The 27,988-nt window shown below is 43.5% G+C and overlaps 2 protein-coding genes across 2 annotated transcripts in view; one reads left to right on the top strand and one right to left on the bottom strand.

Moving 5' to 3' along the window:
• Nucleotides 1-69: 69 nt before the first annotated feature.
• arpin (actin related protein 2/3 complex inhibitor) lies at nucleotides 70-8,737 on the top strand. The gene is made up of 6 exons (XM_056281197.1): nucleotides 70-297; nucleotides 2,185-2,260; nucleotides 2,630-2,762; nucleotides 4,986-5,192; nucleotides 6,714-6,877; nucleotides 8,611-8,737. Exons 1-6 carry the CDS (start codon nucleotides 83-85, stop codon nucleotides 8,617-8,619), a joined length of 804 nt encoding a protein of 267 aa, XP_056137172.1. The 5' UTR covers nucleotides 70-82; the 3' UTR covers nucleotides 8,620-8,737.
• Nucleotides 8,738-12,063: 3,326 nt separating this feature from the next.
• anpeplb (alanyl (membrane) aminopeptidase-like b) overlaps nucleotides 12,064-27,988 on the bottom strand; it is a 33,865-nt gene continuing 17,940 nt past the window's right edge. The window contains exons 11-20 of the mRNA XM_056281195.1: nucleotides 24,887-24,963; nucleotides 23,368-23,501; nucleotides 23,040-23,095; nucleotides 21,851-21,998; nucleotides 19,624-19,712; nucleotides 18,940-19,050; nucleotides 18,007-18,174; nucleotides 16,946-17,086; nucleotides 12,469-12,550; nucleotides 12,064-12,225 (exon numbers count right to left, since the gene is read on the bottom strand). Coding sequence (XP_056137170.1) covers nucleotides 12,082-12,225; nucleotides 12,469-12,550; nucleotides 16,946-17,086; nucleotides 18,007-18,174; nucleotides 18,940-19,050; nucleotides 19,624-19,712; nucleotides 21,851-21,998; nucleotides 23,040-23,095; nucleotides 23,368-23,501; nucleotides 24,887-24,963 — 1,150 coding nt within the window. The 3' untranslated portion in view covers nucleotides 12,064-12,081. The remainder of the gene's footprint in view (nucleotides 12,226-12,468; nucleotides 12,551-16,945; nucleotides 17,087-18,006; nucleotides 18,175-18,939; nucleotides 19,051-19,623; nucleotides 19,713-21,850; nucleotides 21,999-23,039; nucleotides 23,096-23,367; nucleotides 23,502-24,886; nucleotides 24,964-27,988) is intronic.

The following is a 27,988-nucleotide window of genomic DNA, read 5'->3' as shown; positions in this document are numbered from 1 at the left end:
TGCTTTTTATTATCCGTTAGTTCAATGCTGTTTCCACACAGTATCGCCATACCTCCAACTGCACCGCTGTCGATCCGTCGGGATGCTGCGTTTGACGAAACCGAGCGCACATGTGACGTCAGTGTTTCTGGGCGGACCCGGAAGTCATCCGAGAGAGAGAGATCCGACGCTAGGAGCGACTCGCAGAAGTTCAACAAAACGTAAAATGAGCCGAATTTATCACAATACCGCTTTACAAAATAAGCCAGTACACAATGAGAAAGTCGACCGCGTGTGGTCGCTGTCTGCATACGGAAGGTAGGGGCAGAGCATTTACTCTTCTGTGTCGGGTGCCATTGAATAAAGAGGTTTTGATCTAGCGGCTATACCTCTTCTTCTTCTGTTGTTAGCAAGTGGGTTTCATAGCAAATCAAACGTCGGTTGTTCCTTAAAACACGAACTCCAATCCAAGTTGACGCCGTGAGGTCTCTCGTCAAACTCAGTATTGTAGGTGAGGAAATGGGCCTGGCAACGAAGCCGGCCTCGAAACAACGGAAGCCCGTACTGTGTTTGGGAAGGAGGGTGGACAAGAAAAAGAGGGGTTTGAAATCCGTGATTTTCTTGAGCTTCCGCTCGGAACTACAAACACGGTGCAGCACTTATTGTCGCTCGGGTGCCCTCGGCTCGGCAGTAAAGAGTTCCCACCCTTGTAACGACAATGGGAGCCCTCGGACCAAAGCTAACGCAGGCTACACCAAACTTGACGGGGAGCACTGTTCTGCTGCAGTACTGGCTGCAGAATTGGTCCAGTTTATTAAAGTAACTCCTTGCTTTACTCCAATTCTAATGCCAGGCATCCCCCGCCTGCCGCCCAGTGACTGCTGGGATAGGCTCCCGCATCCCCGCAACCCTGAGAGCAGGATGAGCGGATGGATGGATGGTTGGAGGTGTATTTTTCTCATCCTATAATAAAAGTAGAGCAATGTTTGAATGTCACAGGTATCTGAACATAATTGCTACTCAGGTGCATCCCTGTATAGCCATCCATTCATCCTACCCTTTTCTTCCTGCTTATCCAGTCAGGGTCCCGGTACACCTATATAATGTCAAGTCAATTCTATTCGTATGGCCCATTATCACAAATTACAACTTTACCTCAGTGGGCTTTATAGCAACACAACATCCTGTCCTTAGACCCCTTAGACTTAGATCGGATAAGGAACAACTACCGAAATAAAATTTAACAGGGAGAAAAAAATAGGAAGAAACCTCAGGGAGAGCAATAGAGGAGAGCTCTCTCTCCCAAGATGGACAGACGTGCAATGGATGTGTGTACACAATTGACATAATACAACATTGAAAGAGGATAACAGAATTATAATGGAATTATATGATATATGATGAGGAGGATGCCAAGCAGTGTCCAGATGCCACCAGAACAGCCCAGCATCTGAGCCATGCAACCACTGTCACCATGTATACCTGACAGGAGGACAGACTACACATACACACCATTCACAAAAGTGGGAGAAGAGACAAGGAAAAAAAAACATTAGTAACACATCTGAGGGAGAAGGATATAACACTGAAACAGGATAACGAAATTATATGGATTTATAAGCTATATATAATATATATAAAAAGAAAATGGGATGAGGGGGATGCCAAGCAGTGCAGTTATATGAAAAAGGGACTTTTCCAGCAAGGCACACGTCATCATGCTGAGATTGTCCAGCAATGGTTACATAAGCATGGCTATGACTTCAGACTTACCCATTTATCCAATTATTACCCATTATCCAATTTTCCCTCAGGGATTAATAAAGTATTTCTCATTCTGATTTCTGGTTCTGATTTATCCACCAAGTCACTAGATCTCAATCCACTGTATGTTATGGAATGATGTGGCGCTAACTTACTTGGAGTAGAGATCTAGTACTGCCCTACTCAACACAACTTTAGGAAAGTTTCAAGTGAGCATTGGCCAGCATCAAACAATTTCAACACCTTAATTCGTAATATGACAAACTGAGGCTGTTCCGAGGGCAAAAGGTTGCGTAAAGCAATATTTGAATGTTGCCCCTAATGTTTGTACACTCTGTATCTGTGCACACATACATAGGATTTATGCTAAATCTTGTGTAATTTTCACCACGCAAATGTTGAGGCACCTCACCCAGTCAAACTGTCCTTTTTCCCTAATAGTGGCCCAGGGGTTCTTCTAGAAGGACAGTTCCTTGATGTTTCCAGGCATGCCATCACTGATGCCAACAATGAGAAGGTACTGTAGGCCAGTCCGCTTGAAAAATAAAAAGCAACAGTTTAAGTAAGATTGAACCAGAGACCCAGTTATGGCAAGGCCTGAGTGAATGAGTATGAAATGGAGGTTTTTATCAATATTGCCGAGTCTTCACAACCATGGATCAACTCCATGAGTCTTTCATAAGCCCAAAATGTATTTTCAAAATACCTGATTTGTAAAGTACTGCTTTTTTGTTTTTTTCACTTACTGCAGCTGGATTCCTAATAAATAATTGTATGAAAAAATTGCCCTTTTTTGCCACTGTCCACTTGTGATGCAAACCACTCAGACGTAAACCCAGAGACTATACATTGTTGTTTGCTGTCTTGTGCCATTTTCTGTTTGCAGGTCCGTTACTATGTGTTGTACGTCAAACCCAGCCGTATTCATCAGCGGAGGTTTGATGCCAGCGGGAAGGAGATTGAGCCAAATTTTAGTGACACCAGAAAAGTCAACACTGGCTACCTCATGTCATCCTTCAGTAAGTTCAAAGCAACTGGTGTTGTCATCTAGTTGGGATTATTTCATTGTAAAGCTGTCTTGTTGCAGTATTTGATCAAGAGAAATCACTGGCACTTGTCATGGAAATTTACCTGCCAACACTCTGGACTCAGAAATAAATACACAAAACAATGATGGTTGGTGATAACAGACACTTGTACAGTACCAAGACAAGACAAGACAAATAGTATTGTGCCATACGGAGAAACAACTCCCTGTGTTCTCACTGAATAAAGGAGTTGTCTCCCTTATATTCCCCTTTCCTTAGACAAAGAAACGCTTATCGATCGGTCAACTTAAACCCATAAATTTTCTCTATACGTTGTGTCATAGGTTGGTTAAACATCTGGTCATCGCCACTTAAATAAGATTACAAGACACCACAAAACACATCCATATATGGAATGAGATAGAGACTTTCACACTTTTCCATGACAGGTCCTGGTACCATAGTGACATGACATTGTAAGAGTTTAACAGAACAGAAACAGCTTTCCACCCCCCATCTTGAACATTCCTTACTCCTCTCCTCTCTGGAGATTCAGAACCTGGCACCAGATAACACAGCCCTCCTTTAAAGAAGACTTCACCAACATGGTATAGAGAATCAAATACACAATGAATAAATAACTCATAATCTCATCTCATCTCATCTTCAGCCGCTTTTTCCGGGGTTGGGTTATGGTGGCAGCAAACTAAGTAGGGCACTCCAGACATCCCTCTCCCCAGCAACGCCCTCCAGCTCCTCCTGGGGGATCCCAAGGCATTCCCAGGCCAGATTGGACATGTAGTCCCTCCAGCAAGTTCTGGGTCTCCCCCGGGGTCTCCTCCCAGTTGGCCATGCCCGGTAAACCTCCAAAGGAAGGCACCCAGGGGGCATCCTAATCAGATGCCCGATCCATCTCAACTGGCTCCTTTTGATGCAAAGGAGCAGCGGCTCTATTCCAAGCTCCCTCCGGATGTCCGAGCGCCTCACCCTATCTCTAAGGCTGAGCCCAGACACCCTACGTAGGAAACTCATTTCAGCCGCTTGTATCCGCAATCTCACCCTTTCGGTCACTACCCAAAGCTCATGACCATAGGTGAGGGTTGGAACGAAGATTGACTGGTAAATTGAGAGCTTTGCCTTCCGGCTCAGCTCCCTCTTCACCACAACAGTCCGGTACAACATTCGCATTACTGCTGATGCTGCACCAATCCGTCTGTCAATCTCCCGGTCCATCCTACCCTCACTTGTGAACAAGAACCTGAGATACTTGAACTCCTTCACTTGGGGCAGCAACTCATCCCCAACCCGGTGGGAGCAATCCACCATATTCCGGTAGAGAACCATGGCCTCAGACTTGGAGGTGCTCACTCTCATCTCGGCCATTTCACACTCAGCTGCAAACTGCCCCAGCGCGCGCCAGAGGTCGCGTTCCGATGAAGCCAACAAAACCACATCATCTGCGAAGAGCAGAGATGGAATTCTGAGGTTCCCAAAACGGACACACTCCTCGCCTTGGCTGCACCTTGAGATCCTGTCCATGTATATCGCAAACAGAATCGGAGACAAGGGACAAGCTTGGCGGTGTCCGACACCCACCCAAAACGTGTTTGACTTTGTGCCAAGAATGCGGACACAGCTCTCACTTTGGTTATACAAGGACCAGATGGCTTGTAGCAACTGCCCCGGTACCCCATACTCCTGCAGTACCCCCCGCAGAGTGCCCCGGGGTACACAGTTGTAAACCTTCTCCAAGTCCACAAAACACATGTAGACTGGCTGGTCAACTCCCATGCCCTCCTCAGCACTTCCGCAAGGGTAAAGAGTTGGTCCATTGTTCCACGGCCAAGACAGAATCCGCATTGTTCCTCCTGGATCTGAGGTCCGACAATCGGTCGGAGCCTCCTTTCGAGCACCCTAGAGTAGACTTTCACAGGGAGGCTGAGCAATGTGATGCCCCGATAATTGGAGCACACCCTCCGGTCCCCTTTTTTGAATATGGGAACCACCACCCACAGGTACTGTCCCCGACCTCCACGCAACACTGAAGAGGCCTCATAATGCTTCATAATAACTCATAATGCTTCATGCCAATTTCCCTTCACACACTCTGACCTTCTACAAAGCCACACCTTGTTCCAGGCTAACTTAGGCCACTGCACTTATATGCTCTAGCTACCCTCCATTTTCATATGCATGCACTTTCTCTCCGTGCAGAGGTAGAGGCCAAAGGGGAGTCCGACCGACTGTCTGAGGAGCAGCTGTCAGCGATGGTGAATGTAGAGGAGCTGGTGAAGATGACTGACAAACACAGACCCAGCGGAGCCTTGGCCTTCTGGTACCCAGAATCAGAAATGGACAAGACAGAGCTGCAGACAGGACAGGATATCCGCCTGAAGACCAGAGGAAACGGCCCTTTCATCTGTAAGTTTTGTTTTGTTTTTTGGGGGGGGGGGGGGTTTGTATTTTAATTTTTTTTGTCAGGCAGTAGAAATTCTGTACAAAGGAATCCTTTGATTTTTTTTTTCCTTTTCTTGGCAAACAGCCTGTCTCAAGTATAAAGTTAAATTATAGTCCGTTTTTGTTTGCAATAGCCAAAAGTTCCTTCTGGCTTTCATAATCCTGGCCCCTTGATCAAGAACCTGTCTCGACCCTGGGGGTCTCCTTCATGGTCACAATAACAGTCTCAAAGAGGAATGGTCCAAGTTTGACCCCTCTCATATGAAGCAATCGTTAAACCCTTTGGGATTAATTTTGCATTTTGGGGGTGGATTGGAATGCTTTGAGCTGTATGATTTGAGTATCTGTGCTTCAGGGGCTCCATTTCTATCTTTCATATGTTTACCCAGCACCCATTTAGAAAGGATGTGTGTATTGGCCACAACATATGTCAAGTTCCTGGAGCATAGACCAAATTTTGAGCTGATGCAAATTAAATTGCTGTGTTGCTTTAAGTATATTTAGCAATGTGTCCTGTGGATATGGGCAAGTATTGATCATTTTGGTTCTACATCCCAGGTTTTCATTTGGTTCCATTAAGATTTGTTCAAGTGGGTTTAAGAATAGCTCTTTTTCTTATTTATCTAATGATTTTAGGATAATTATGCTGTGATTAGAAATGTATTTTTTTCATTATATTATAACATTTGGGATTATCAAATAATGGATTTTCATTGTATATTCATTTGTCTGTCTGCGAGGGGTTGTAAAACATTGGTACAACTAACAATGTGTTACAGATGGGAAGCTGGCGGTTTTTTTAACGAGAGTTTGAAGTAGTCAGATTCAGCCAAGATGCCTCTTAGTGGCGGCAGTTAATCTGTTTCAACCTACTCATAGGACTGGTAATAAGAGTTGTCCATTTCAGCAAAAGAATACCTAAGTAAGATGACAATAATGACAATGAATGCGGTAGCTTGGTGTGGAATTCAGCCCTGGCTGCCTGCAGGCTTAGGAACGTCCATCCGGCTTCTGCAAAGGGGTTAAAGGTTACACAAGTTTTTGAAAGGGTTTAAGAGGTTAGGGGGTTCAACTGGGAAACAAACCAATCTCATTACTTTTAAAGTTAGACAAACGTTAAAAGTCAGTTAATAATGGAGCCGATAACGAGTAAAGTGAAGACAGAATTTGGGTTATTTGATTTCTTCCATTAGCACTAATTAAATTATGGCTGCTGTATTTTGTGCAATTTGGGAGCGTTGAGGGATTTTTTTACCCCATTCAGGGTAAAAAAACAAAAACAAAACATGAATCACTTTTTCCATATCGCTTAATAATAAATATATCTCACGTTTCCTCATTAAAATGAACCATTGTTAACTATTGTATGACTTCATATTGTGCTCTTGTGAATATAAGAAATGACTACAACTTCTTGATAAGTAGTTGATGTATAGACCATTCAAAGAAATTGGCTTCAAAAATGTCTGCATTCTCTCCTTCCAGTCTCCTTGGCTAAAGTAGATGGGGGCACAGTGACCAAGTGCAACTTTGCTGGAGACAAGGAAGCCGGGGCTTCATGGACGGATAAGATTATGGCCAACAAAGCCGGGGCAGATGGCTCGCAGAGGCCTGGGGGAGAAGGGGAAGGAGCAGAGGAGGATGAATGGGTAAGAGCATCAACCAACTCTAACGCAAAGGTCATTACGTCCAACCATGAATATTCTGTTCTGGATTTTCATACAAAATCAACTAAGTACACTCATCAGTGTTTAACAACTTGCCTGACACTATTTGAATTGTTCTACTGTCTTACACCCTTACATTTAGTATTCTGAACAGGGTTAAACTAGCAGTTATTTGCAAATATGGTTTGTCCCAGTTGTTTTACTTAGCAAAGAAGTTAATGAAGTATAGAATCCTAACTACAATATCCTAGCAAGAGGATGAGGCAAATAATTGTTTTCATTTCCTGTATTGACAGTGAAGAATTATTCCTTAGAAAGGGCCCCTAACATCTTGGTATACATATACAGTGGCTTCAGAAAGTTTTTACTACCAATTGGTTATGTGACTAATCCTTCTTTTGCTGTGTTGTAAAGTGAAATTGGAAATGTTTTGCCGATGGCAGCACGGCGTCCCAGTGGTTAGCGCTGTTGCCTCACAGCGAAGGTCCTGAGTTCGAACCCCAGGCCGTCCCAGGTCCTTTCTGTGTGGAGTTTGCATGTTCTCCCCGTGGCTGGGTGGGTTTCCTCCGGGTGCTCCGGTTTCCTCCCATCCTTAAAAAGACATGTTCGGGGCGGCATGCATGCATGTTAGCATGTACTGCTGTCTGTGTCCCTGACCAAGGCAATGGAAAGAAAAAATGGAGTTGGTCCAGCTGACCACTGCTCCTATATAATAGGATGGGTTAAATGCAGAGAACACACTCGTTGTAACCGTACAATGACCAAATAAAGTGGCTTTCTCTCTCTTCTGTCGAATAATTACGATTTTCTTCTACATCAATCGAAAGAATTGTCTACAAAGTTAAATGAAATACGGCATTAAGATGACTTCAGGATTATATTATAAATAAAAACCTGAAAACTGCTTAATTTATAGGTATTCTGGTCTGCTCTCATGCTGGATGCTGTTGTTCTGAACCACGATTAATGTGTTCATCATCAAGTAGCAGACAATGAGGCTTAGAGGAGATTGACCTGGTATGATCTAAGATAAAGATGGAAAAGAATTTGTCGTGGGCGTCCGGGTGGCGTGGCAGTCTATTCCATTGCCTACCAACACGGGGACCACCGGTTCGAATCCCCGTGTTACCTCTGGCTTGGTTGGGCATCCCTAGAAACACAATTGGCCGTGTCTGCGGGTGGGGAGCAGGGTGTGGGTATGTGTCCTGGTCACTGCACTAGCACCTCCTCTGGTCGGACGGGGCACCTGTTCGGGGGGAGGGGGAATTCAGATTCAGACGACTTTATTTATCCCAGAAGGGCAATTCAATTGTGGGATCCTCCCACATGCTACGTCCCCCTGGTGAAATGCCTCACTGTCAGAGGAAAAGAAGTGGCTGGCGACTCCACATGTATCGGAGGAGGCATGTGGTAGTCTACAGTCCTCCCCGGATCGGCAGAGGGGGTGGAGCAGCGACCAAGAAGACTCGGAAGAGTGGGTTAACTGGCCGATACAACTGGGGAGAAAAAGGGGAGAAAATCCCCCAAAATAAGAATTATTGCTTTGTGTTTATGGCAGTGACAACCAAAATCATGTTAACCACCAACACAATACGTTTGTTTGTTTGTTTGTTTTTTGTTAAGTTAGTTAGTTTGTTGGTTAGTTAGTTACTGGGACAAACCATTACACAGAGAAGGGGAGCTAATTTTTCCACTCTTTTCTCTGTCTTTTTCAGGATGACTGAGGGTGGAGTATGATGGAGTATCCCTACACCCCTTCGACCATCAGTCTGAAATCTTTGCCTTTTCCCAGTCTCAGGTGAACTGGTCAAACCCGACTCAAGTCACTCTTGATGGTTTTCAGGTTGAACTGCAACGTTACACTCTGGAGCTAAATCCCTGGCAGAGTTTATTCTGAGACCCTGGGGATACCCTTATTTACTTCTCTGGAACCGGACCTTGTTTAACTATCTGTCTATATTGGATTTCAGTGCTGCCCTTAAGAACTACACCCAAGTTTCCTGTTTTGTCAGTCTGTCACGGATTAGATCCTAACAATTCTACGGGATTGTACTGTTCAGTCTCTAGCTCTGCTTTTCCTTTGTTACTTGGCAAAGCCCTTTACTGCTACATGTCTGGGACTGTCATGGCTTACATTGTACCATATGGAAAAAATGATTTTGAAGTATTTGAGGTAACTATTTGAGATAACTATCTTAAATACAGTAGCAAGCAGGCCAAGCACCATGAGTCTAGATGCAGAAAAAAATGTTGAGCAGAACTCATCAGTGTCAATGTTGGATACTCAAACTTTGCCAAATGTAGAGCACTATATAGAAGTCCTGTTTGCCTTTTCTTTTTTTGGGGGGGGGGGTTTCCCCCTTTTTTCTCCCCAATTGTACCTGGCCAATTACCCCACTCTTCCGAGCCATCCCGGTCGCTGCTCCACCCTTTCTGCCGATCCGGGGAGGGCTGCAGACTACCACATGCCTCCTCCAATACATGTGGCGTCGCCAGCCACTCTTTTCACCTGACAGTGGTGTTTTCACCAGGGGGACGTAGCGTGTGGGAGGATCATGCTGTTCCCCTCAGTTCACCCTCCCCCTTGAATAGGCACCCCAACTGACCAGAGGAGGCGGTAGTGCAGGGACCAGTACACATGCCTACATCCAGCTTCCCACCTGCAGACAGTTGTGTCTGTAGGGACGCCGGACCAAGCCAGAGGTAACACAGGGATTTGAACCAGCAATCCCCGTGTTGGTATGCAACAGAATAGACCGCTACACTACCCGGATGCCCTGTTTGCTTTTTAGGCATCATCCTCCCAGAACTTGTTGTTCATAAACAATTATTTAGCAAACACTTATTTGGGCATACACTCATATAACTGTGCAAAAAGGATTTCAGGCTGATAGACCCAGTAGTTTGTGAGATTAGCCGTGGAAAGTTACACACACATGGCCTGGCGGCCTGTCCAGGGTGTCTCCCCGCCTGCCACCCAATGACTGCTGGGGTAGGCTCCAGCATCCCCGCTACCCTGAGAGCAGGATAAGCGGTTTGGATAATGGATGGATGGATGGATGGATGGATGGACAGTTATTTGGGTAGGAAGTCCAACTACGAAATATGTGCCACTCAACAACAGTGAAAATAAGTCTTGAGCCCCTGGGAAGATGTTGAGTTTGTGCACTTTAATATGAGCTTTTACAGAAGCCGAGGTTTTAAAACCATATGCTCTTGTCCAAAGGAGTTGAATCAAGTGCAACTGGACTTGGTATATATCCGTGAAGACGTTTCGCCTCTCATCCAAGAGGCTTCCTCCTTCCTCCTGGATGAGAGGTGAAACGTCTTCACGGATACGTATATACCAAGTCCAGTTGCACTTGATTCAACTCCTTTGGATAACCATAACCTGGATGAATGAGAACATTCACAGACACATGTGCTCTTGATTATAGAAAGTTGAGTCAGTTCATCTGGACACAGCGTTTATTGGGAGAAACGTTTCATCACTCATCTAATTGACCTCTTCTAATTAAACTTGCTGTATTTTCGACCTGGATTATTGAGCATGTATCAAGACATATGCTTTTGAAACCTAGAATTCCTGCCAGTATCACACACTGGCAAACCTTTTACTGCTGGGTGCATATGGTATGTTCTGATTACTTTAATGATAAATCCATTTTTTTACATCCTGGCTCTAGCTTTTATTGTTTTTGCCATCATGCATATTGGTGATGATATCATTTTACTCGCCAGCTTCATTGTGGAGATTTTGGATACGGGACCACCACAAGACCACAGCGTCTTACGGGGCATTGGAACATGAGCATCAGGCATGTTTCAACAAGTCTCATTTAACACAGTTGTCTAAACCACGTATTTGGAGGAGAGAACTAAAGTGCACATTAAAAGTTAATGTGCAGTAGTATCAACAATGGTCCATCACGTTGCTGTGCTACTTCTTGGTTCAACTTGCAGGAATGACCGTCTTGCCTACCATATAGGGAGTAGTAACCATTGAAAAACTACGCAGCCAGTGCAATTGAGAAGTCATAGATAATGGGAAAATCATGTGCACAGTCTAACTGAGGCACCAGTTTTGTTTGTTTTGGGGGGGGGCTTTGTCGCTGTTGAAGGGAAAGATTTAAGGCTTGAGTTACGATGCCCAGTAAAATACTGTTGTAAAGCTAAGATATGCGCAACGGCAGAAACTACAGATTTAAGGCCCAGGTTGTTAAAAAAAGGACTATCATTTAATGTTGATATTGATATTTTAAAGCTGTTATAATGTCAGTCTAGAATGTTTTGCATTAGCTATTATCAATACCGTTATTTTTTCTTTCTTTTTTATGAAATGCATTATCTTCACCGTGTAAAACATTTGACCGCATTGAGGAACACATTTTTGCACAGAGTTCTCATTTTATTGCTGAAAATGAAATATAACACACTCATTATTTTGTCCGTAGTTATCACATTCAGTAGCTACACAAAACACTTGCTATAGCTGTAGCTGTTGTATTTCATTGTTAACAAACCTGGAAAAAAGTGCAGACTCGGAGCAGTGCAAGTGCTGTTGATGAGCTGGCTTTGTGAGAAACATGGACCTTCAGGTAAATGTTACCTCTTTCTAGTCATGGTACTATTGATGATACGAGCCACTTTAGCAGGAATATAACGTGGCCAGTTGGTATTTTAAGCAAGAAAGCTACTACTCTGACTGCCGTCAAGTTCATTTGGCTGGTTAAAAATCAGCGGAAGAAAATGTTAGTCTGGTTTGATTTTAAATAAACGAAAAGAGGAAATGAGCTTGTGTGATCGGAAAATGAAATAAGTTATAATTTACATTCGATACGTGATTACATGATAGGACTCGTAACATGTTAACCCCAAAGTAAAAAAAAAAAGAAAGATATGCATTCTGTTCTTGGTCATGGCCCACAGGTGAAGAACCAGTGTCCTCGGGATTCTCTCATACTAGATGAGACTAGATGGCAGCCTTTCCTCTGGTCATTTCAATGAGCAGTGTGGTTCCCTTCCCTCTGTGGATTCCCTCATTCTGTGAATGACAGTTTGGAGTCGTTCTTTGTGACAACGTAGAGTCCTTTTTTCTTTTCTGTTTTTTTCCGAGGTGGGTTCTGCTCAGCAATGTTCTATGTTGGTCAAGTTGGCGGTCGAGTTGGAGTCCAGATTGTTTGGTTCTATAAGCTCAGTTCTCTTTTGAACCACTCCAGGACTGTCTGCTTGTTCTCCCTGACCCACTCGATGTTGGCCTCGGTGCGCTCTATAGCTTGTTCCAGGGCCCTGTGCACTTCATCATCATGCTCCATCTGGAATTCCTTCAGCTGTAGATACATACGCAAAGAGCAGCCATGACACAAGCAAGAATTTGTATTTTATTGCATGTGTTATGCAATGCTATAAACGTTGACGTTAAAAGAGTAATAGGGAAATCCAGATAAGAAAACAGTCGAGAGGCGCACCCCCGATATCCAGAGGGTGCGTGAGACGGAGAGGGGACTTTTGAGTCAGCCAGGATATTTGGTATTAGATAGTGACCAGCGTGATGCATATTTATGCATAATTACCTCCTGGAGTTCAAAGTCTGTTGAGAATCTGTACGTCACCCCTTCAATCAGCATGCCAAGGGGCATCATCCCTCCGCCATACCTGTGGGAGTAAGGGCAGGAGTTGGCAGTTGTCGCAGTGAGACGATAGCATGAATCGTGCATTGACAAATCTGGTGAATCACTGTGACAGCGGTACAGTGTGTAAGCAAACATAGGTTACAGATAATGGTGGATAGATGGAAACAAGCATTTAAGTACCAGAAATACGTATGTAGCGGTTTCTCTCTCGGCGAATGTTACTGCATTTCATATACTCTGACAAAATATAGTTACACTGCATAAGCGTTTTCTTTTTCTTTCTTTTTCTTTTCTTTTTTTTTTTGACTTTCCCCCTTATTGTTCTCCCAATTGTATCCGGCCAATTACCCCACTCTTCCGAGCCGCCCCGGTCACTGCTCCACCCCCTCTGCCGCGCCAGGGAGGACTACAGACTACCACATGCCTCCTCCGATATACATGTGGAGTCGCCGGCCACTTCTTTTCACCTGACAGTGAGGAGTTTCACCAGCGGGGCGTAACACGTGGGAGGATCATGCTATCCCCCCCCAAACAGGCGCCCCGACCAACCAGAGGAGGTGCTAGTGCAGCGACCAGGACATATACCCACATCCGGCTTCCCACCCGCAGACACGGCCAATTGTGTCTGTAGGGATGCCCAACCAAGCCGGAGGTAACACGGGGATTCGAACCGGTGATCCCCGTGTTGGTAGGCAATAGAATAGACCGCTACGCTACCCGGACGCCCTGCATACGCTTTTTTTTCTGAAAGATTGTTTTTACAATGCATTTTAGCAGGTCTAATGCATCAAAGTATTCAAAACAAACTTTTAATTACCTGACTTTACCTGGTTGATAGAAAAACAGAAAAGACATTTCAAGAGATATCGTCGGTCCAGACTGTTGAAGTTAAATACAGGAGACACAACTTGTCTTTCTGAGGTCCTGGAAACTGCACTTATCTTTCCATAGTTGACCAGAACTGACATCAGCTCTGCAACCAATGAACTCTCTGTTATCATTGCTTCATCATTACAAGAGAGGGTAAGGGTTTGGGGTCTCCCATGCTATAAAGCAGCAGCATGCAGAGACAGGTGCCCACAAGGTGCCAAACTAAAACCTTATCACAGACCAATTCAATTTCCTGACAACGCAAAAAGAAAATATTATTTCAGAGGATTGACTGATAAGCACTGATTGTATAAAAAGACCTTTGCACCCGAAGTCGAGTGTGGTTCTTATCAAACACTGTTTATGACTTAGCGTTATGCTATTGCAGGCAGTGGTTTATTCAAGTCCTTTAACTACATCATGAGTCAAATAAAATAAGCAGTGGCATTTCCATTAAATATCGTGATTCTTTTTGATTTTATGACATATAAAAGGGCTGTATTGTCCGAGGTGCATAATGTATTCAAAACACATCAAATTCAAGCAGGTTGGTGGGTAATATATATATATATATATATATATACACTACCGTTCAAAAGTTTGGGATCACCCAAACAATTTCGTGTTTTCCATGAAAAGTCACACTTATTCACCACCATATGTTGTGAAATGAATAGAAAATAGAGTCAAGACATTGACAAGGTTAGAAATAATGATTTTTATTTGAAATAAGATTTTTTTTACATCAAACTTTGCTTTCGTTAAAGAATCCTCCATTTGCAGCAATTACGGCATTGCAGACCTTTGGCATTCTAGCTGTTAATTTGTTGAGGTAATCTGGAGAAATTGCACCCCACGCTTCCAGAAGCAGCTCCCACAAGTTGGATTGGTTGGATGGGCACTTCTTTGAGCAGATTGAGTTTCTGGAGCATCACATTTGTGGGGTCAATTAAACGCTCAAAATGGCCAGAAAAAGAGAACTTTCATCTGAAACTCGACAGTCTATTCTTGTTCTTAGAAATGAAGGCTATTCCATGCGAGAAATTGCTAAGAAATTGAAGATTTCCTACACCGGTGTGTACTACTCCCTTCAGAGGACAGCACAAACAGGCTCTAACAGGTACTATTTAATGAAGATGCCAGTTGGGGACCTGTGAGGCGTCTGTTTCTCAAACTAGAGACTCTAATGTACTTATCTTCTTGCTCAGTTGTGCAACGCGGCCTCCCACTTCTTTTTCTACTCTGGTTAGAGCCTGTTTGTGCTGTCCTCTGAAGGGAGTAGTACACACCGGTGTAGGAAATCTTCAATTTCTTAGCAATTTCTCGCATGGAATAGCCTTCATTTCTAAGAACAAGAATAGACTGCCGAGTTTCAGATGAAAGTTCTCTTTTTCTGGCCATTTTGAGCGTTTAATTGACCCCACAAATGTGATGCTCCAGAAACTCAATCTGCTCAAAGAAGTGCCCATCCAACCAATCCAACTTGTGGGAGCTGCTTCTGGAAGCGTGGGGTGCAATTTCTCCAGATTACCTCAACAAATTAACAGCTAGAATGCCAAAGGTCTGCAATGCTGTAATTGCTGCAAATGGAGGATTCTTTGACGAAAGCAAAATTTGATGTAAAAAAAATCTTATTTCAAATACAAATCATTATTTCTAACCTTGTCAATGTCTTGACTCTATTTTCTATTCATTTCACAACATATGGTGGTGAATAAGTGTGACTTTTCATGGAAAACACAAAATTGTTTGGGTGATCCCAAACTTTTGAACGGTAGTGTATATATATATATATATATATATATATATATATATATATATATATATATATATATATATATATATATATATATATATATATATATTACCCCTTAGTTAACATTATGTGTTTGGCATCAGTAAGGAAAGTGGCATCCTTTATATGAGCAGGCACTCCAGAAACAGTCTGGAGTCTTCAAGATCACTTGTGGTTTGGGCTCTCCCTCCTTTAAATCAAAGGTAGGATAATTACTAGCCGATCAAACCAAGTGCTAAAGCATACTCCGATAACATAAGACCTTTTCTGAGAGGTTTTTTCACAAAGTATTTCTAAAGTTTTCATCTTGTGGACATGGACGCGGGGCAGCCTAGCTAACTGCTAGCCCATGCAAACCGGCAGTTTCGATAACACCGAGGGCGGTCTGGCGGCGGCCTCGCCTAGCCTTGACGGTGTTTTTGGTGGGGTGCGGGGAGGTGTGTCGAAGGTGTCTGGCTGAGAGAGCTAGCGCTGGGTCGGCTGAGGGAGGCTGGTCTGCTGCGGTGGGCCCAAAGACCACAGCCCTGACTGGAGCTGGGCCCAAAGAGAAAACACCGAGGGCGGTCTGACAGGACGCGGAAGCAGGGCAGGCTAAGCTAACTGCTAGCCCATGCAAACCGGCAGTTCCGACAGTCATCCTGGCTGGCGTTTGTTCTTCTTTAGTTTAGATTTATGTGTTAGTCTGGCTATAATGTGTTCTTGTAGTTCTTGGATCATGTGTTTCTGCCTTTGTGTTGCACTGCTGTGGGCTGGGGGAAACCATGTTTCATTTCATTTCATGTGCGCAAGTGCAAGAAATGACATGACAAATAAAGTGTTTCTGATTCTGATCTCAGAGACGGATAGTACCCGTCCTCTGTCTGGAGGAACTATACTTTTTCCCCACATGAGACATGAAGAACAACAGTATGAACAACAGTAGATCTATGTGTAAAAAAACTCAACAGACCACGGTGTTAACAACAAATGAATCTGCCAACAGAATACTACGGTCAACAAGTCAAGTTTAAACTGTACAAGTAAGCCAGCAAAACCTCTCCGAACCACAGCAACCTGCAGGCAGTAGGTTTTGTTTTTGTTTGTTTTTTGTGTGGATTTTCTCCCCCTTTTTTCTCCCCAATTGTATCCAGCCAATTACCCCACTCTTCCAAGCCATCCCAGTTGCTGCTCCACCCCCTCTGCTGATCCGAGGAGGGCTGCAGACTACCACATGCCTCCTCCGATACATGTGGAGTCGCCAGCCGCTTCTTTTCACCTGACAGTGAGGAGTTTCACCAGGGGGATGTAGCGCGTGAGAAGATCACGTCATTTCCCCCAGTTCCCCCTCTCACCCCAAACAGGTGCCCCGAGCGACCAGAGGAGGCGCTAGTGCTGCAACCAGGACACATACCCACATACGGCTTCCCACCCGCAGACACGGCCAATTGTGTCTGTAAGGACGCCCGACCAAGCTGGAGGTAACACGGGGATTTGAACCAGCGATCCCCATGTTGGGAGGCAACGGACTAGACCGCTACGCTACCTGGACGCCCCGAATCTGCTCATTTTTAATTGTAGATGAGCCATGAGCACACCCATAAAACACCAAAACAACAACACAATGTTGTCTGGAACAACCAGTACTGCTTCTGTGGGTTATCTTCCAAAACCAAGCAAGTAAACGGTTGCACTGACTTTGAATATTTGGGACAGGACATCGAGGCCAAGGTAAAAGCTGGCTCTGTTTTGACATGAAAAAGAAGATCAACCTACTCCTCGTTGATGTACGTCCAGTGACCTCGGATGAAGTTCCAGGCCAGGGCTTGCCCCGCCACGTTCCTGGCAATGTAGTTGATGGTAGAAACAGTGTCCATCTTCCGTATCTTGTCAGGGTCCAAGGTGTACTCCAAATATCTGGAAGATAAGGAAGGTTGACTGTTACATGGTATCCCAGAAAGTTGAATCAGTTCGTCGGGACACAGTGTTTAGTTAAACGGTTGTAAAATCTCTGTTATTGGATATCATGTGATCGAGAATACTGGCGTCATGTGTATGGGCAGTGCATGAATATTAACAACAATATTGATATGCTGCAATTGTGCATGATGCATTTGTTCCTTTGCTGAAAACGAAACTGGTGTCTACTGAGGTGTGGTTTGTCACAGGTCTGATAGTTGAGATTAACTAATGGATAGATCACATTGTGATGAGGGCTGTGGTCAGAATGTTATGCCGTAAAGATGATCTAAATGGGACTTAATATGAAGTGATTGATGGGGTTTTCTTTTTGCGTGGCGTCGTTATGTTATGTGCAAGTAATCCTTATACACCTGTCTCCATTTTTGTCAGGAATGTGTTTGATAACATAATAACAACAGTCTTGTAATGCCCTGCGCACAAGTAGATAGATTGTTCCATTAAAACCAGCCAGCGGAAGGTTCCTTAAACCATTTGGATGTAAATGTGGCTACAGGCATTGTGTACAGTGTAAGAAAAAAAATTAAATGTGTTGTTTTCAGGCCTTTGATTGGAATAATCTGAGAAACCCTGTCAAAAATTTTTTTCGAATCAATGTGTTTAAGAAAACACTGCCAAACATAATCGTGACTTTAAACCAATTACAGACAGAGTTCGGCACAACAAAGTATCCTAAAGCTGGCCAGATTAGACAGACAGACAGAGCTAGAGAGAGTGAGATAGATAGATAGATAGATAGATAGATAGATAGATAGATAGATAGATAGATAGATAGATAGATAGATAGATAGATAGATAGATAGATAGATAGATATGCTCATATGAACTTAAAGATATACGTAGTTGATTCATTTCACCTGTTGAGCAACCAGATCTTCTTGGTACAGGAAAGGGCTTGGCGGAGGAGGTCCCTTTCTGCAGCGATGGTGGAGTTCTGGAACATCTTCCAGGCAAACTCCCACTCATCCTCCCCACCGGCAGCCAGGGCATTGCAGTAGATGACAGACCGTAGATTGGGGTTGATGCTGAGATGACACAGAGAGACAGATACACAGGTAGTCAAATGCACACAAACACTTAACTTTCACATGCATATACGTATACAGGAACATGAAACCGCATGCACTTGCACATACGCAGTCCTATGATGATGGAATATGCACACATGCACCACATTTTGCACTTTTTCACAATGTCTCAGAAGTTTAAAGTCAAGAACAAAAGGGTGTTTAGACCAAACATTCGATGATATTACATCAGATGGAGCTTTAATGACCTCTGTTTGGGAATTGAGCCATGGAAGGAGCAAAATAATAAGATACAGCCAAGAAAAATACAAACACAGTGAAACGTGAAATGTTACGGGGGGGGGAAGAAGAGCGAATAAGCAGTGATGTTCTGAAAGTCTCAAAATACGATATCTACCATTGTGTAAAAGAAGCACTTACCTTCATTATATCCCTTGGAAAGCACAGGATATCATTGTAGCTGTTTAATACAATATTTTAAAAGCCTAGCATTGAAGATGAGATCATTGCTTAGACCAGATTCGTTGTGCTTTCGAAACACTGCGCCACAGAAATCAGGTAAGGACTGTATTTCAAAATGGTCATATAGAGTTCTGGAACGATGCTCGGTATACAACATAGCATTGAATGGAGATGATAAAGCAGAGAAGAGGGAAAGACATTATGTTAATATCAGCAATTTGCTCAATGGTAAATTCATCTTGTGTTTAGCATCAAATCATTATTATCTATAGTTATCAGGGATAATTGGCTGGGCCATACTTGTTTTGGCTTGGTTTCTCCATCCAGTTCTTGAACATCGTTGTTGCCATTATCTGGCATTCTGGGAGCCCATTAGTGCATGCCACAGCGATGGCATTGATCTGGTTGTGCCTGGATGGATTTTAATTTTATTTAGTCAAAGAAGCTCAGAAATATGTGGCATGTCATAGGTTTTCAATTCTGTTATAAAAAAAAAATAATGACGGCGTCATTAATGTTGACATTTTACCTCATTTGAAGCAGCAGTTGATCATAGTTTTAGACACTCATGATAATAGTATGGACACCTCATACCATGTGTTAAGGTAAGCCTAACTAACTAAAGTTTATATGTCATTTAGTTGGTAATTCAACCTTCCTGGCTCCAGCCGTCAGCCCTGAGTATTCTTGTTCCCATAGTCTTATGGGGACCTGTCACAGGGCTCTTTATAGATGTGCAAATATTCACAATTGGATTTATGTCTGCTCCATTAATCTAAGTATTAATAATCAACAGAAAACTCACATTCTGCGTGTAGCCTTTGTGTTCAGCATTGTGAGTTTTTTTTTCTTGCGACTGTAATGGGAACTATGTATTGGCAAAACTGTTTTATCTTTCAAAAATGTTTTATTTTTCATCTTTGCCGCAGTAATGACCCTGTTTCCCATTCAAAGAGCAGTTCAGTTTGTTTTAGTTCAACTTACTGTTGTGAGTGGTCACTTGGAACTGTTGAGTTGTCTGTGTAGTTCCTAAAGAAGTTGTACAGACCTTTGACCTGCCTCCTTAGATATGTCTGCAAGACAAAACGGTTTCAAATCAGGTAAGGTCACGCCAATACAATTTTTTTGCACTGCTTTTTCACCAAAATATTTACTTTAGCTGAGCAGTACACCCATCCATGTACCCAGCCATCAATTCTCTATGCAAATCTAATCCAACTCAGGATGGCAGTGGCCTGGAGCCTATCCCAGCATGCAGTAAGTGAAAGGCAGGGACACACCCCTAACAGGTCGCCAGTCTATCACAGGGCTGACTATACAATTTCTCATGTGCCATTTGAATAATAATGGATTACATTTATATAGCGCTTTATCTCGACTCCCAAAGTGCTTCACATTGAAGGGGGTAACTCACTTCAACCACCACCAATGTGTAGCACCCACCTTGGTGATGCATGGCAGCCATTTTGCACCAGAACGCTCACCACACATCAGCTTGAGGTGGAGAGGGAGGAATCATTGAGCCAATTACACGGGGGGATGATTAGCTTGCCAGATGGAGAGAGCTGGGCGGCGCAGTGGTTAGCGCGATCGCCTCACAGTAAGAAGGTCTTGGGTTCGAGCCCGGGGGTAGTCCAACATTGGTGGTCGTCCCGGGTCATCCTGTGTAGAGTTTGCATGTTCTCCCCGTGTCTGCGTGGGTTTCCTCCGGGGGCTCCGGTTTCCTCCCACAGTCCAAAGACATGTAGATCAGGTGAATCGGCCGTACTAAATTGTCCCTAGGTGTGAATGGGTGTGGGTGGGTGGGTGGGTGTGTGTGTGTCAGCCCTGTGTGATAGTCTGGCGGCCTGTCCAGGGTGTCTCCCCACCTGCCACCCAATGACTGCTGGGATAGGCTCCAGCATCCCTGCGACCCTGAGAGCAGGATAAGCGGTTCAGAAAATGGAGGGAGAGAGCCAGGTTGGGAATTTTGCCAGGACACTGGGGAACCTCTCATTCCGATAAGTGCCATGGGATCTTTAATGACCACAGTGAGTCAGGACTTCCGTTTAACGTCTCATCCAAAGGACGGCATCTCCTACAGCACAGTGTCCCCGTCACTGCACTGGGACTTTTGCTGTTCTTTATTAAGACAAGATGTCCCCTACTGGCCCACCAACACCACTTCCAACAGCAACTCAGGTTTTCCCAGGAGGTCTCCCATCCAAGTAGTAGCCAAGCCCACACCTGCTTAACTTCTGTCAGGCAGCAGAACCAGGGTACATGTTGGTATGGCTAATGGCAATAATACATTGCCTTCAAAAATATTCAACCCTCCTGACCATTTTGGTGTGACGCAGCTCACATTGTAAATCAATGAAAAATGAATTTTCCTGTCAACAACTTAAACAAGATAACCCCAACAGAAAATTAAAATATTTTGAATATTTTTGGGAAATTTCACTGCAGACAGCAAACAAAATAACTCAATTAAGTAAGTATTCAACCGCAATATTCCGCAAGTATTCAAGTATTCCACAAGTATTCGGGCAATACTATATTACAGGCATGATTTGACCAGCAGTTACACACTGGATGAATAAAACACGAGTCTCTTTTTTAGCATCGTAGCTTCTTAGAAATGACTTAAGATCAGTTTCACCAACCCCCCCATCATCCATGTAAACTACCGTAAACAAGTGGATATACGTACCAGGACACAGTTCCTCCGGGTAGCGTGACAGCATATGAATAAACCATGCCATAATAACATACACTGCCTTTACAATACAGCGTCGACAAATGTAAACATAGAAGGCAAGAACAAGTACAGCTTCTGACATGTATTTAACTACTCAAAACACTACCCAAGATGAACCGACGAGCTAAAGTGATCCCTGCAGAAATCACACTCCATTACGAGCTGCTTTTAATGGCTTTAGGCTCATTTCGGCCCACAGTGTTAAATACAATGAAATCAAGTCAACAATCTGCTGTACCCGTTTGCGTCATTAGTCTCTGTAAATACACCGCTAAATGAGAAACAGGCAGCGGAGCAAAATTTGCACACGTGTCTGTGTGTACGACTATGTGAGCATGAGTGTGTTACGTACAAATTGTGCATGCATGCATTCAAAGGCTATTTCTGTGTAACTGTGTGCGCATCTATGCACATTTAGGTTTGCGTTGTGCATGCGTGTGTGTGTGCGTGTGTGTATCTTATCACACATACCCGCATGGGTCCGTAGACCTCAGAGCGGTCAAACATGAGGACGAAGTAGTTTAGATTTGTCATTGCAGACTCCCAGGGTATGTATTCTGTCTCATTATAAAGAAACCGTGTCGAATTCAGTGCCAGCCTCACATCCACAAGTTTGGCCCTGAGGGGAACACAAGTCAAATTGTACCTTATTTCGTTAACATTGTGTAGCTCCGTCTCTGCTTATTTAGTTCTCATTTTGATCAAGGATGACGTAGCACAACTTGTGATTACAGCAGTAAAACACGCTTAACGGTAAAACTCTGTTGGGGCAGGTATAAAAAAAATCATGCTATGTCCGTCACATTGGGCATGATACTAACTAGTGTTTCATAATGAGAACTGCATTTTAGTACACCGAATATGGGGAAAAAATAGATAAAAGTATGGCTTTTGCATTGAACAAAAGTGGGAAAATGTTGAAATTCAAATCTGTGCAAACATTTCCCCACATTTTTTTTTGGGGGGGATTTTTGCTCCCCAATTGTATCCAGCCAATTACCCCACTCTTCTGAGCCGTCCCGGTCGCTGCTCCACCCCCTCTGCCGATCCGGGGAGGGCTGCAGACTACCACATGCCTCCTCCAATACATGTGGAGTCGCCAGCCGCTTCTTTTCACCTGACAGTGAGGAGTTTCACCAGGGGGATGTAGCGCGTGGGAGGATCACGCTATTCCCCCCCAGTTCCCCCTCCCCCCGAACAGGCACCCTGACCGATCAGAGGAGGCGCTAGTGCAGCAACCAGGACACATACCTACATCCAGCTTCCCACCCGCAGACACAGCCAATTGCGTCTGTAGGGACGCCCGACCAAGCCGGAGGTAACACGGGGATTCGAACCAGCGATCCCCATGTTGGTAGGCAACGGAATAGACCGCCACGCCACCCAGACGCCCTTTCCCAAGTTTTTAATCGGATAAAAATGCATGGGAAAAAATGATCAATACCCAGAAGGCTACTATATTAATGTTTGGTGACTACTCAAACATAAAAACTTATATTGTAAACTTGTAAACACTACCGTTCATGGAAATATGGGTTTACCACACTGTGTAAGCCAAATAAAATGTCAAAGTTGAATGTGATAAATGCACCTGTCAAATGAAGGTCAAGGCCATGGTTGACAGAAAGATTTTGGAGTCACATAATGGACAGGGGTTTACCTTGCTAGGTTAAACGCATCATCGACAAGCTGGCCTCTGTTAATGACTGGGATGAGCTGTAAAAAAAAAACAACAACAACATGAATATCAAAGCCCTCAGATAGGTTTATAACAATTCCCCTTGTAGAGTCTTGCAGAATTAAAATACATGCAACACTTAGAGTTGATCGTCACAATTTGTTGATTCCCCTTCTTTTCCTCTTTTTTTTTTTAGATGAAAATGGGCGATGCCTTGATGAAAGCTGATTTCTTCTCAGGGCTTTGGCACTGTTAGACTTAAATATAGAAGCAGACTCGTGGACTTGTGTTTAAAGAAAATGGTGCATACATCTCGGTCGGTCTCCAGCTGAGTCAGGAGCCTTTCCCAGTTCTCTTGGTTGTAATTGACTCTGAAGTATCCGTAGCAGTTGACGTTGGCCAAAATCCACTGTCCATCGTTAGAGATGAACTCGTTCTTCCTGTCTGTTAAGATTACATAATAGGAGTTCACAGTACAGGGGATGACCATGACAAACTGGAAGAGGATAATGCCTCATATACTGTGACATATCATTGTTGCTGCATAATGCGGTTAATATCAGTGGTTATCAACATGCATATGATACAACATATCCTGCCGCTGCACTTCAACATGGACAAATGGAGCACAGAAAGAGGGTGACATTAAGAATATATATTTCATACCATGCTGCAGCACAATGCTGCTGTTGATTATGCCTTACATTTTGTGGCATTTTTTATATTTGTTTATATTTGTTGCCAATTGTGTCCGTAGGGACGTCTGACCAAGCCAGAGGTAACACGGGGATTCGAACCGGGATCTCCATGTTAAGCAGGCAATGGAATAAACTGCTACACTACCCGGAGGCCCACTCAAACCCGCTTTTTAATTTAAAAAAAGGGGTGGATGCAAATGACTTTCTGAAGATTTCATATTTTTACTCAACAGCACTGTCACTATAGCACACTGTACTATATATTGTACTATAGATATACTGGATGGGGATTCGCGCCACATTTAAATAATGCGAACATTACAGTTACAACATTATAATATAAAATGCAAGGTACACATAATGTTACTTTTCAAAGGTGACACGTGGAAAGCATGCCAAAATGTGGAAAGCAAAACCTTTATTATAGTTTTCATGTCACTTAAAAATAATGACGGGGGGGGGGGGGGTTATTTTTACAGAAGGAAGTGCCGAATTTATAGTAGAATTTAATGCAACCCACCTTGAAATGCAGTCCACTCAGCTGTGTTGCATTCCACCATGCGGGGCTTTAAATGTGACAAAATTAAAGGAGGAGCTCATCTGCACATTTCTCCTAACGCTGATGTGTTCTTCATTGCATTTTTTTTTTTTTTTTGCTAAAGCAATTCAGAAATCGTGCCAAAAGGAAATGCAATCACAGTTCAATCGCAGTCCTCCACAGAAGTAGGGAGGGTGCGGTTCAGGGACTAGTCGGAGGTAATCACTTGCGCAGCAGACCGTCTATTTCTTCTCTTAACTGTTCCGCGAAAAGACATTTCGAAGGCCTTTATGTACAACCAAAGTCAGAGTTCATTCAAACTGCAAGACAAAACATTACTTCTGCTCCATCGATTGCAGTCTGAGCAATTGCCTCCAAATAGTTCCTCACCCAAAATAATGGGAGAAAGGTTTTGCTTTTCATTTTGCCACGTTTTCAGCTCGTCACTATCACATGTTAATGTCGTGTGCATTGATTGCATTTGACGCTTTTCCACCGTAATGGCTGCATTTAAATCAGGCACAAATTCTTATCCATACATTGAGGCAACCTGATTAGGGCTACACTCACAGCCGTCTTGTTTATTCTGTTACCTGAGATGTGGTTCAGCATGATCAATGAAACGTCAGATTTCTCTGACATGACTCTGATTGGGATGATCCATACAGGACTAAACAGATTGACAAAAATAAAGGGGGGAAAAAAAGTAATATTAGCAAAGGTCAGATCCAAGCACACTACATAGCTTTTCTATATACTTTTTAAAATCATTTCGTTTAATTTCTAGTGTTTCTATTCTGGTTCCCAGTGTGCCACAGTAATCAAAGGGAGCTAAACTAGTTCTACACCAGCAACCACATCTATAAGTCTAAACCACTTCCACCACTCAAACACAACACATTTGTTATAGGACAAAAAAAGGTGCAAGAAGTGATTCCTACAAACGTAAATTATGCTTTCTATTTTTTGGTGTCCGCATTTTTTATTGATGTTGGTAGTCAAGTCAATCCTTGTGTACATATATCTGAAGCCTGTTGTGTTGTAGTGTCGTTATTCTATGACATACACCGAGAGAGCCACGACACCGGAGTCAAATTCCACGTATATGTGCAAACCTACATGGCCACTTAACATGATTCTGATTCTAAAGGTGAATTTTTGTTTTTGCCATGCACTTTTCAGAGTTCAGATACTTGATTGGGGCGATGACTTTACTCTCTTATCCATCCTTGCCCTATGGAGACTACATAGTTGACTTGGGACAGAGGGTTAATTCTGTGTCGTCGGCCATCTGAGCCCTACCCCTGACCTGCATTGTGCTCCAATGTGTTTGGTTGTTAAACTGTGGAACTCCCTGCAAATGATCAAGTTTTTGCATAAAAACAGAAAAGATGATGTGCTAGTGCAGCAGTACCTCTACAAGAGGTTAGATCAATACATGCAGTCTTAACGCAAATGTTGGCAGCAATGTTGGCTTCCTGGCAAATGCTTCATAGGTGTCTTATGTAGGCTACAAGGTGTGGCTCATCTCTTAAATTGGAAAATGCACAATTTTCTCAGTTACGCGCTAGTATGAGCATATATATGTAGCTAGCATCTATGTTACTTTAGATTTGACGGCTGGTTTACTTGCTTGCCTCCATTATTGCTAATGATGTTTCCAGCACATAGAGCTGGGGATTTGTTGCGTTCGTCGTCAGCTTCTAAAGACTTGAGGTTCAAAGAATTCTGGGACTTTGTTTAAAACTACACTTAAAACACTTTATTTACAAACCCAACTCGGAAAAAGTAGGGACGGTATGGAAAATGCAAATTAAAAAAAAAAAGAAAGCAGCGACTTCTAAATTTACTTTGACTTGTATTTCATTGCAGACAGTACGAACACAAGATGTTCTCATGTTTTATCGAGTCAACTTCATTTCATTTGTAACTATACAATCCATTCAGGCCTGCAACACATTCCAAAAAGAGTTGGGATGGGGGCAATTTAGGGCTAGTAATTAGGTAAAATAACTACATAATGATGTGATTTGAAGCAGGTGATGTCAGCGGGTGATTGTAATTATGATTTAGTACAAAAAAAAAAGGCGTCCAGGAAATGCCTGGTCCTTGAGGAGCAAAGATGGGCCGAGGATCGCCAGTTTGCCAACAAATACATGAGAAAATTATTGAAATGTTTAAAAACAATACTCCTCAAAGAACGATAGGAAAGGATTTGGAAAATTCGCCCTCTACAGTGTGTAACATAATCATAAGATTTAAGGACTCTGGAGGAATTTAATTGCATAAAGGGCAAGGGCGCAAACCTAAACTGAATAAGCATGCTCTCTGAACCCTCAGATGGCCCCGCATCAAGAACCATCATTTATCTATAAGCCATATAACCACATGGGCTCAGAATTACTTTGGCAAACCTTTAGCAAGCACGACAATACATAGTTACATCCACAAAGGCCTGTTAAAACTTTACTGTGCCAAAAATAAGCCTTATGTTAACCGTGTCCAGAAGCGTCGGTGGCTTCTCTGGGCTCAGATGCATCTGGTTAGAACCATCACAGTGGAAACGTGTATTGTGGTCAGACGAGTAATTATTTCAGGTCTTTTCTGGAAGAAATGGGCGCCATGTGACCCGGACCAAAAAAGAAAAGAACCATCCAGACTGTTACCAGCAACAAGTCCAAAAGCCGGGGTCTATTGTGGTATGGGGTTGTGTCAGTGCCCTTGGCAAAGGTAACTCACACTTCTGTAATGGCACCATTAATGCTGAAAAGTATAAATGCATTATCAAAAGTATACATTTCCACTTCTGATGTGGGAAGACGGCAGCACAAATTCACATCTGTGGCGGCCTCACCTAGACACTATGCGTAGACCATGCAGTGTCTTTGTCCACGTCTAAATTTGTCTTCGTTTGATTGCTGGGAGAGCTTATTCTGCTGTTTCCTGTGGGCCCAGGGACCACGGCCCTGCCCAGAGCTGCTCCCGAAGAGGAAATACTGAGGGCAGTCTGACAAGACGTGGAAGCAGGGCAGGCTAAGCTAACTGCTAGCCCAAGCAGACCAGCCGTTCCGATAACACCGAGGATGGTCTTCTGGCGGCAGCCTCGCTTAGCCTTGACTGTGTTTTTAGTGTCGTCGTGTGGAGTGTGGGGAGGAAGGTGTCTGGCTGGGAGAGCTGGCGCTTGATCGGCTGAGGGAGCCTGGTCTGCTGAGTCCAGTGGACCCAAGGACCACGGCCCTGCCCAGAGCTGCACCCAAAGAGGAAACACTGAGGGCGGTCTGACAGGACATGGAAGTAGAGCAGGCTAAGCTAACTGCTAGCTCATGCAGACTGGTAGTTCCAACAGTCATCCTGGATGGCAGTCGTTCTCCTGGACAGTGATTTTTTTTTTTTGTTTGGATATACGTATGTGTTAGTTTGGATATATGTGTTCTTGTAGTTTTTGGATATGTGTTTTTGTCTTCGTGTTGCACTGTTATGGGCTGGGGGAAATGATGTTTCGTTTCATTTCGTGTGCGCAAGTGCATGAAATGAAATGACAGTGTTCCTGGTTCCTGATAAGAGATTTTGGAGCAACACGCTGCCTTCAAGATGACATCTTTTCCAGGGACGTCCATGCATATTTCAACATGACAATGCAAAGCCACATTGTGCACACATTACAAAGGCGTGGCTGCAGAAGAAGAGGGTGCGGT

Source organism: Lampris incognitus, chromosome 6, assembly GCF_029633865.1.
Source record: "Lampris incognitus isolate fLamInc1 chromosome 6, fLamInc1.hap2, whole genome shotgun sequence".
NCBI classification, from domain to species: Eukaryota; Metazoa; Chordata; class Actinopteri; order Lampriformes; family Lampridae; genus Lampris; species Lampris incognitus.
Note: the sequence above shows the minus strand (reverse complement) of the source record. Positions and strands in the feature narration are given on the sequence as shown.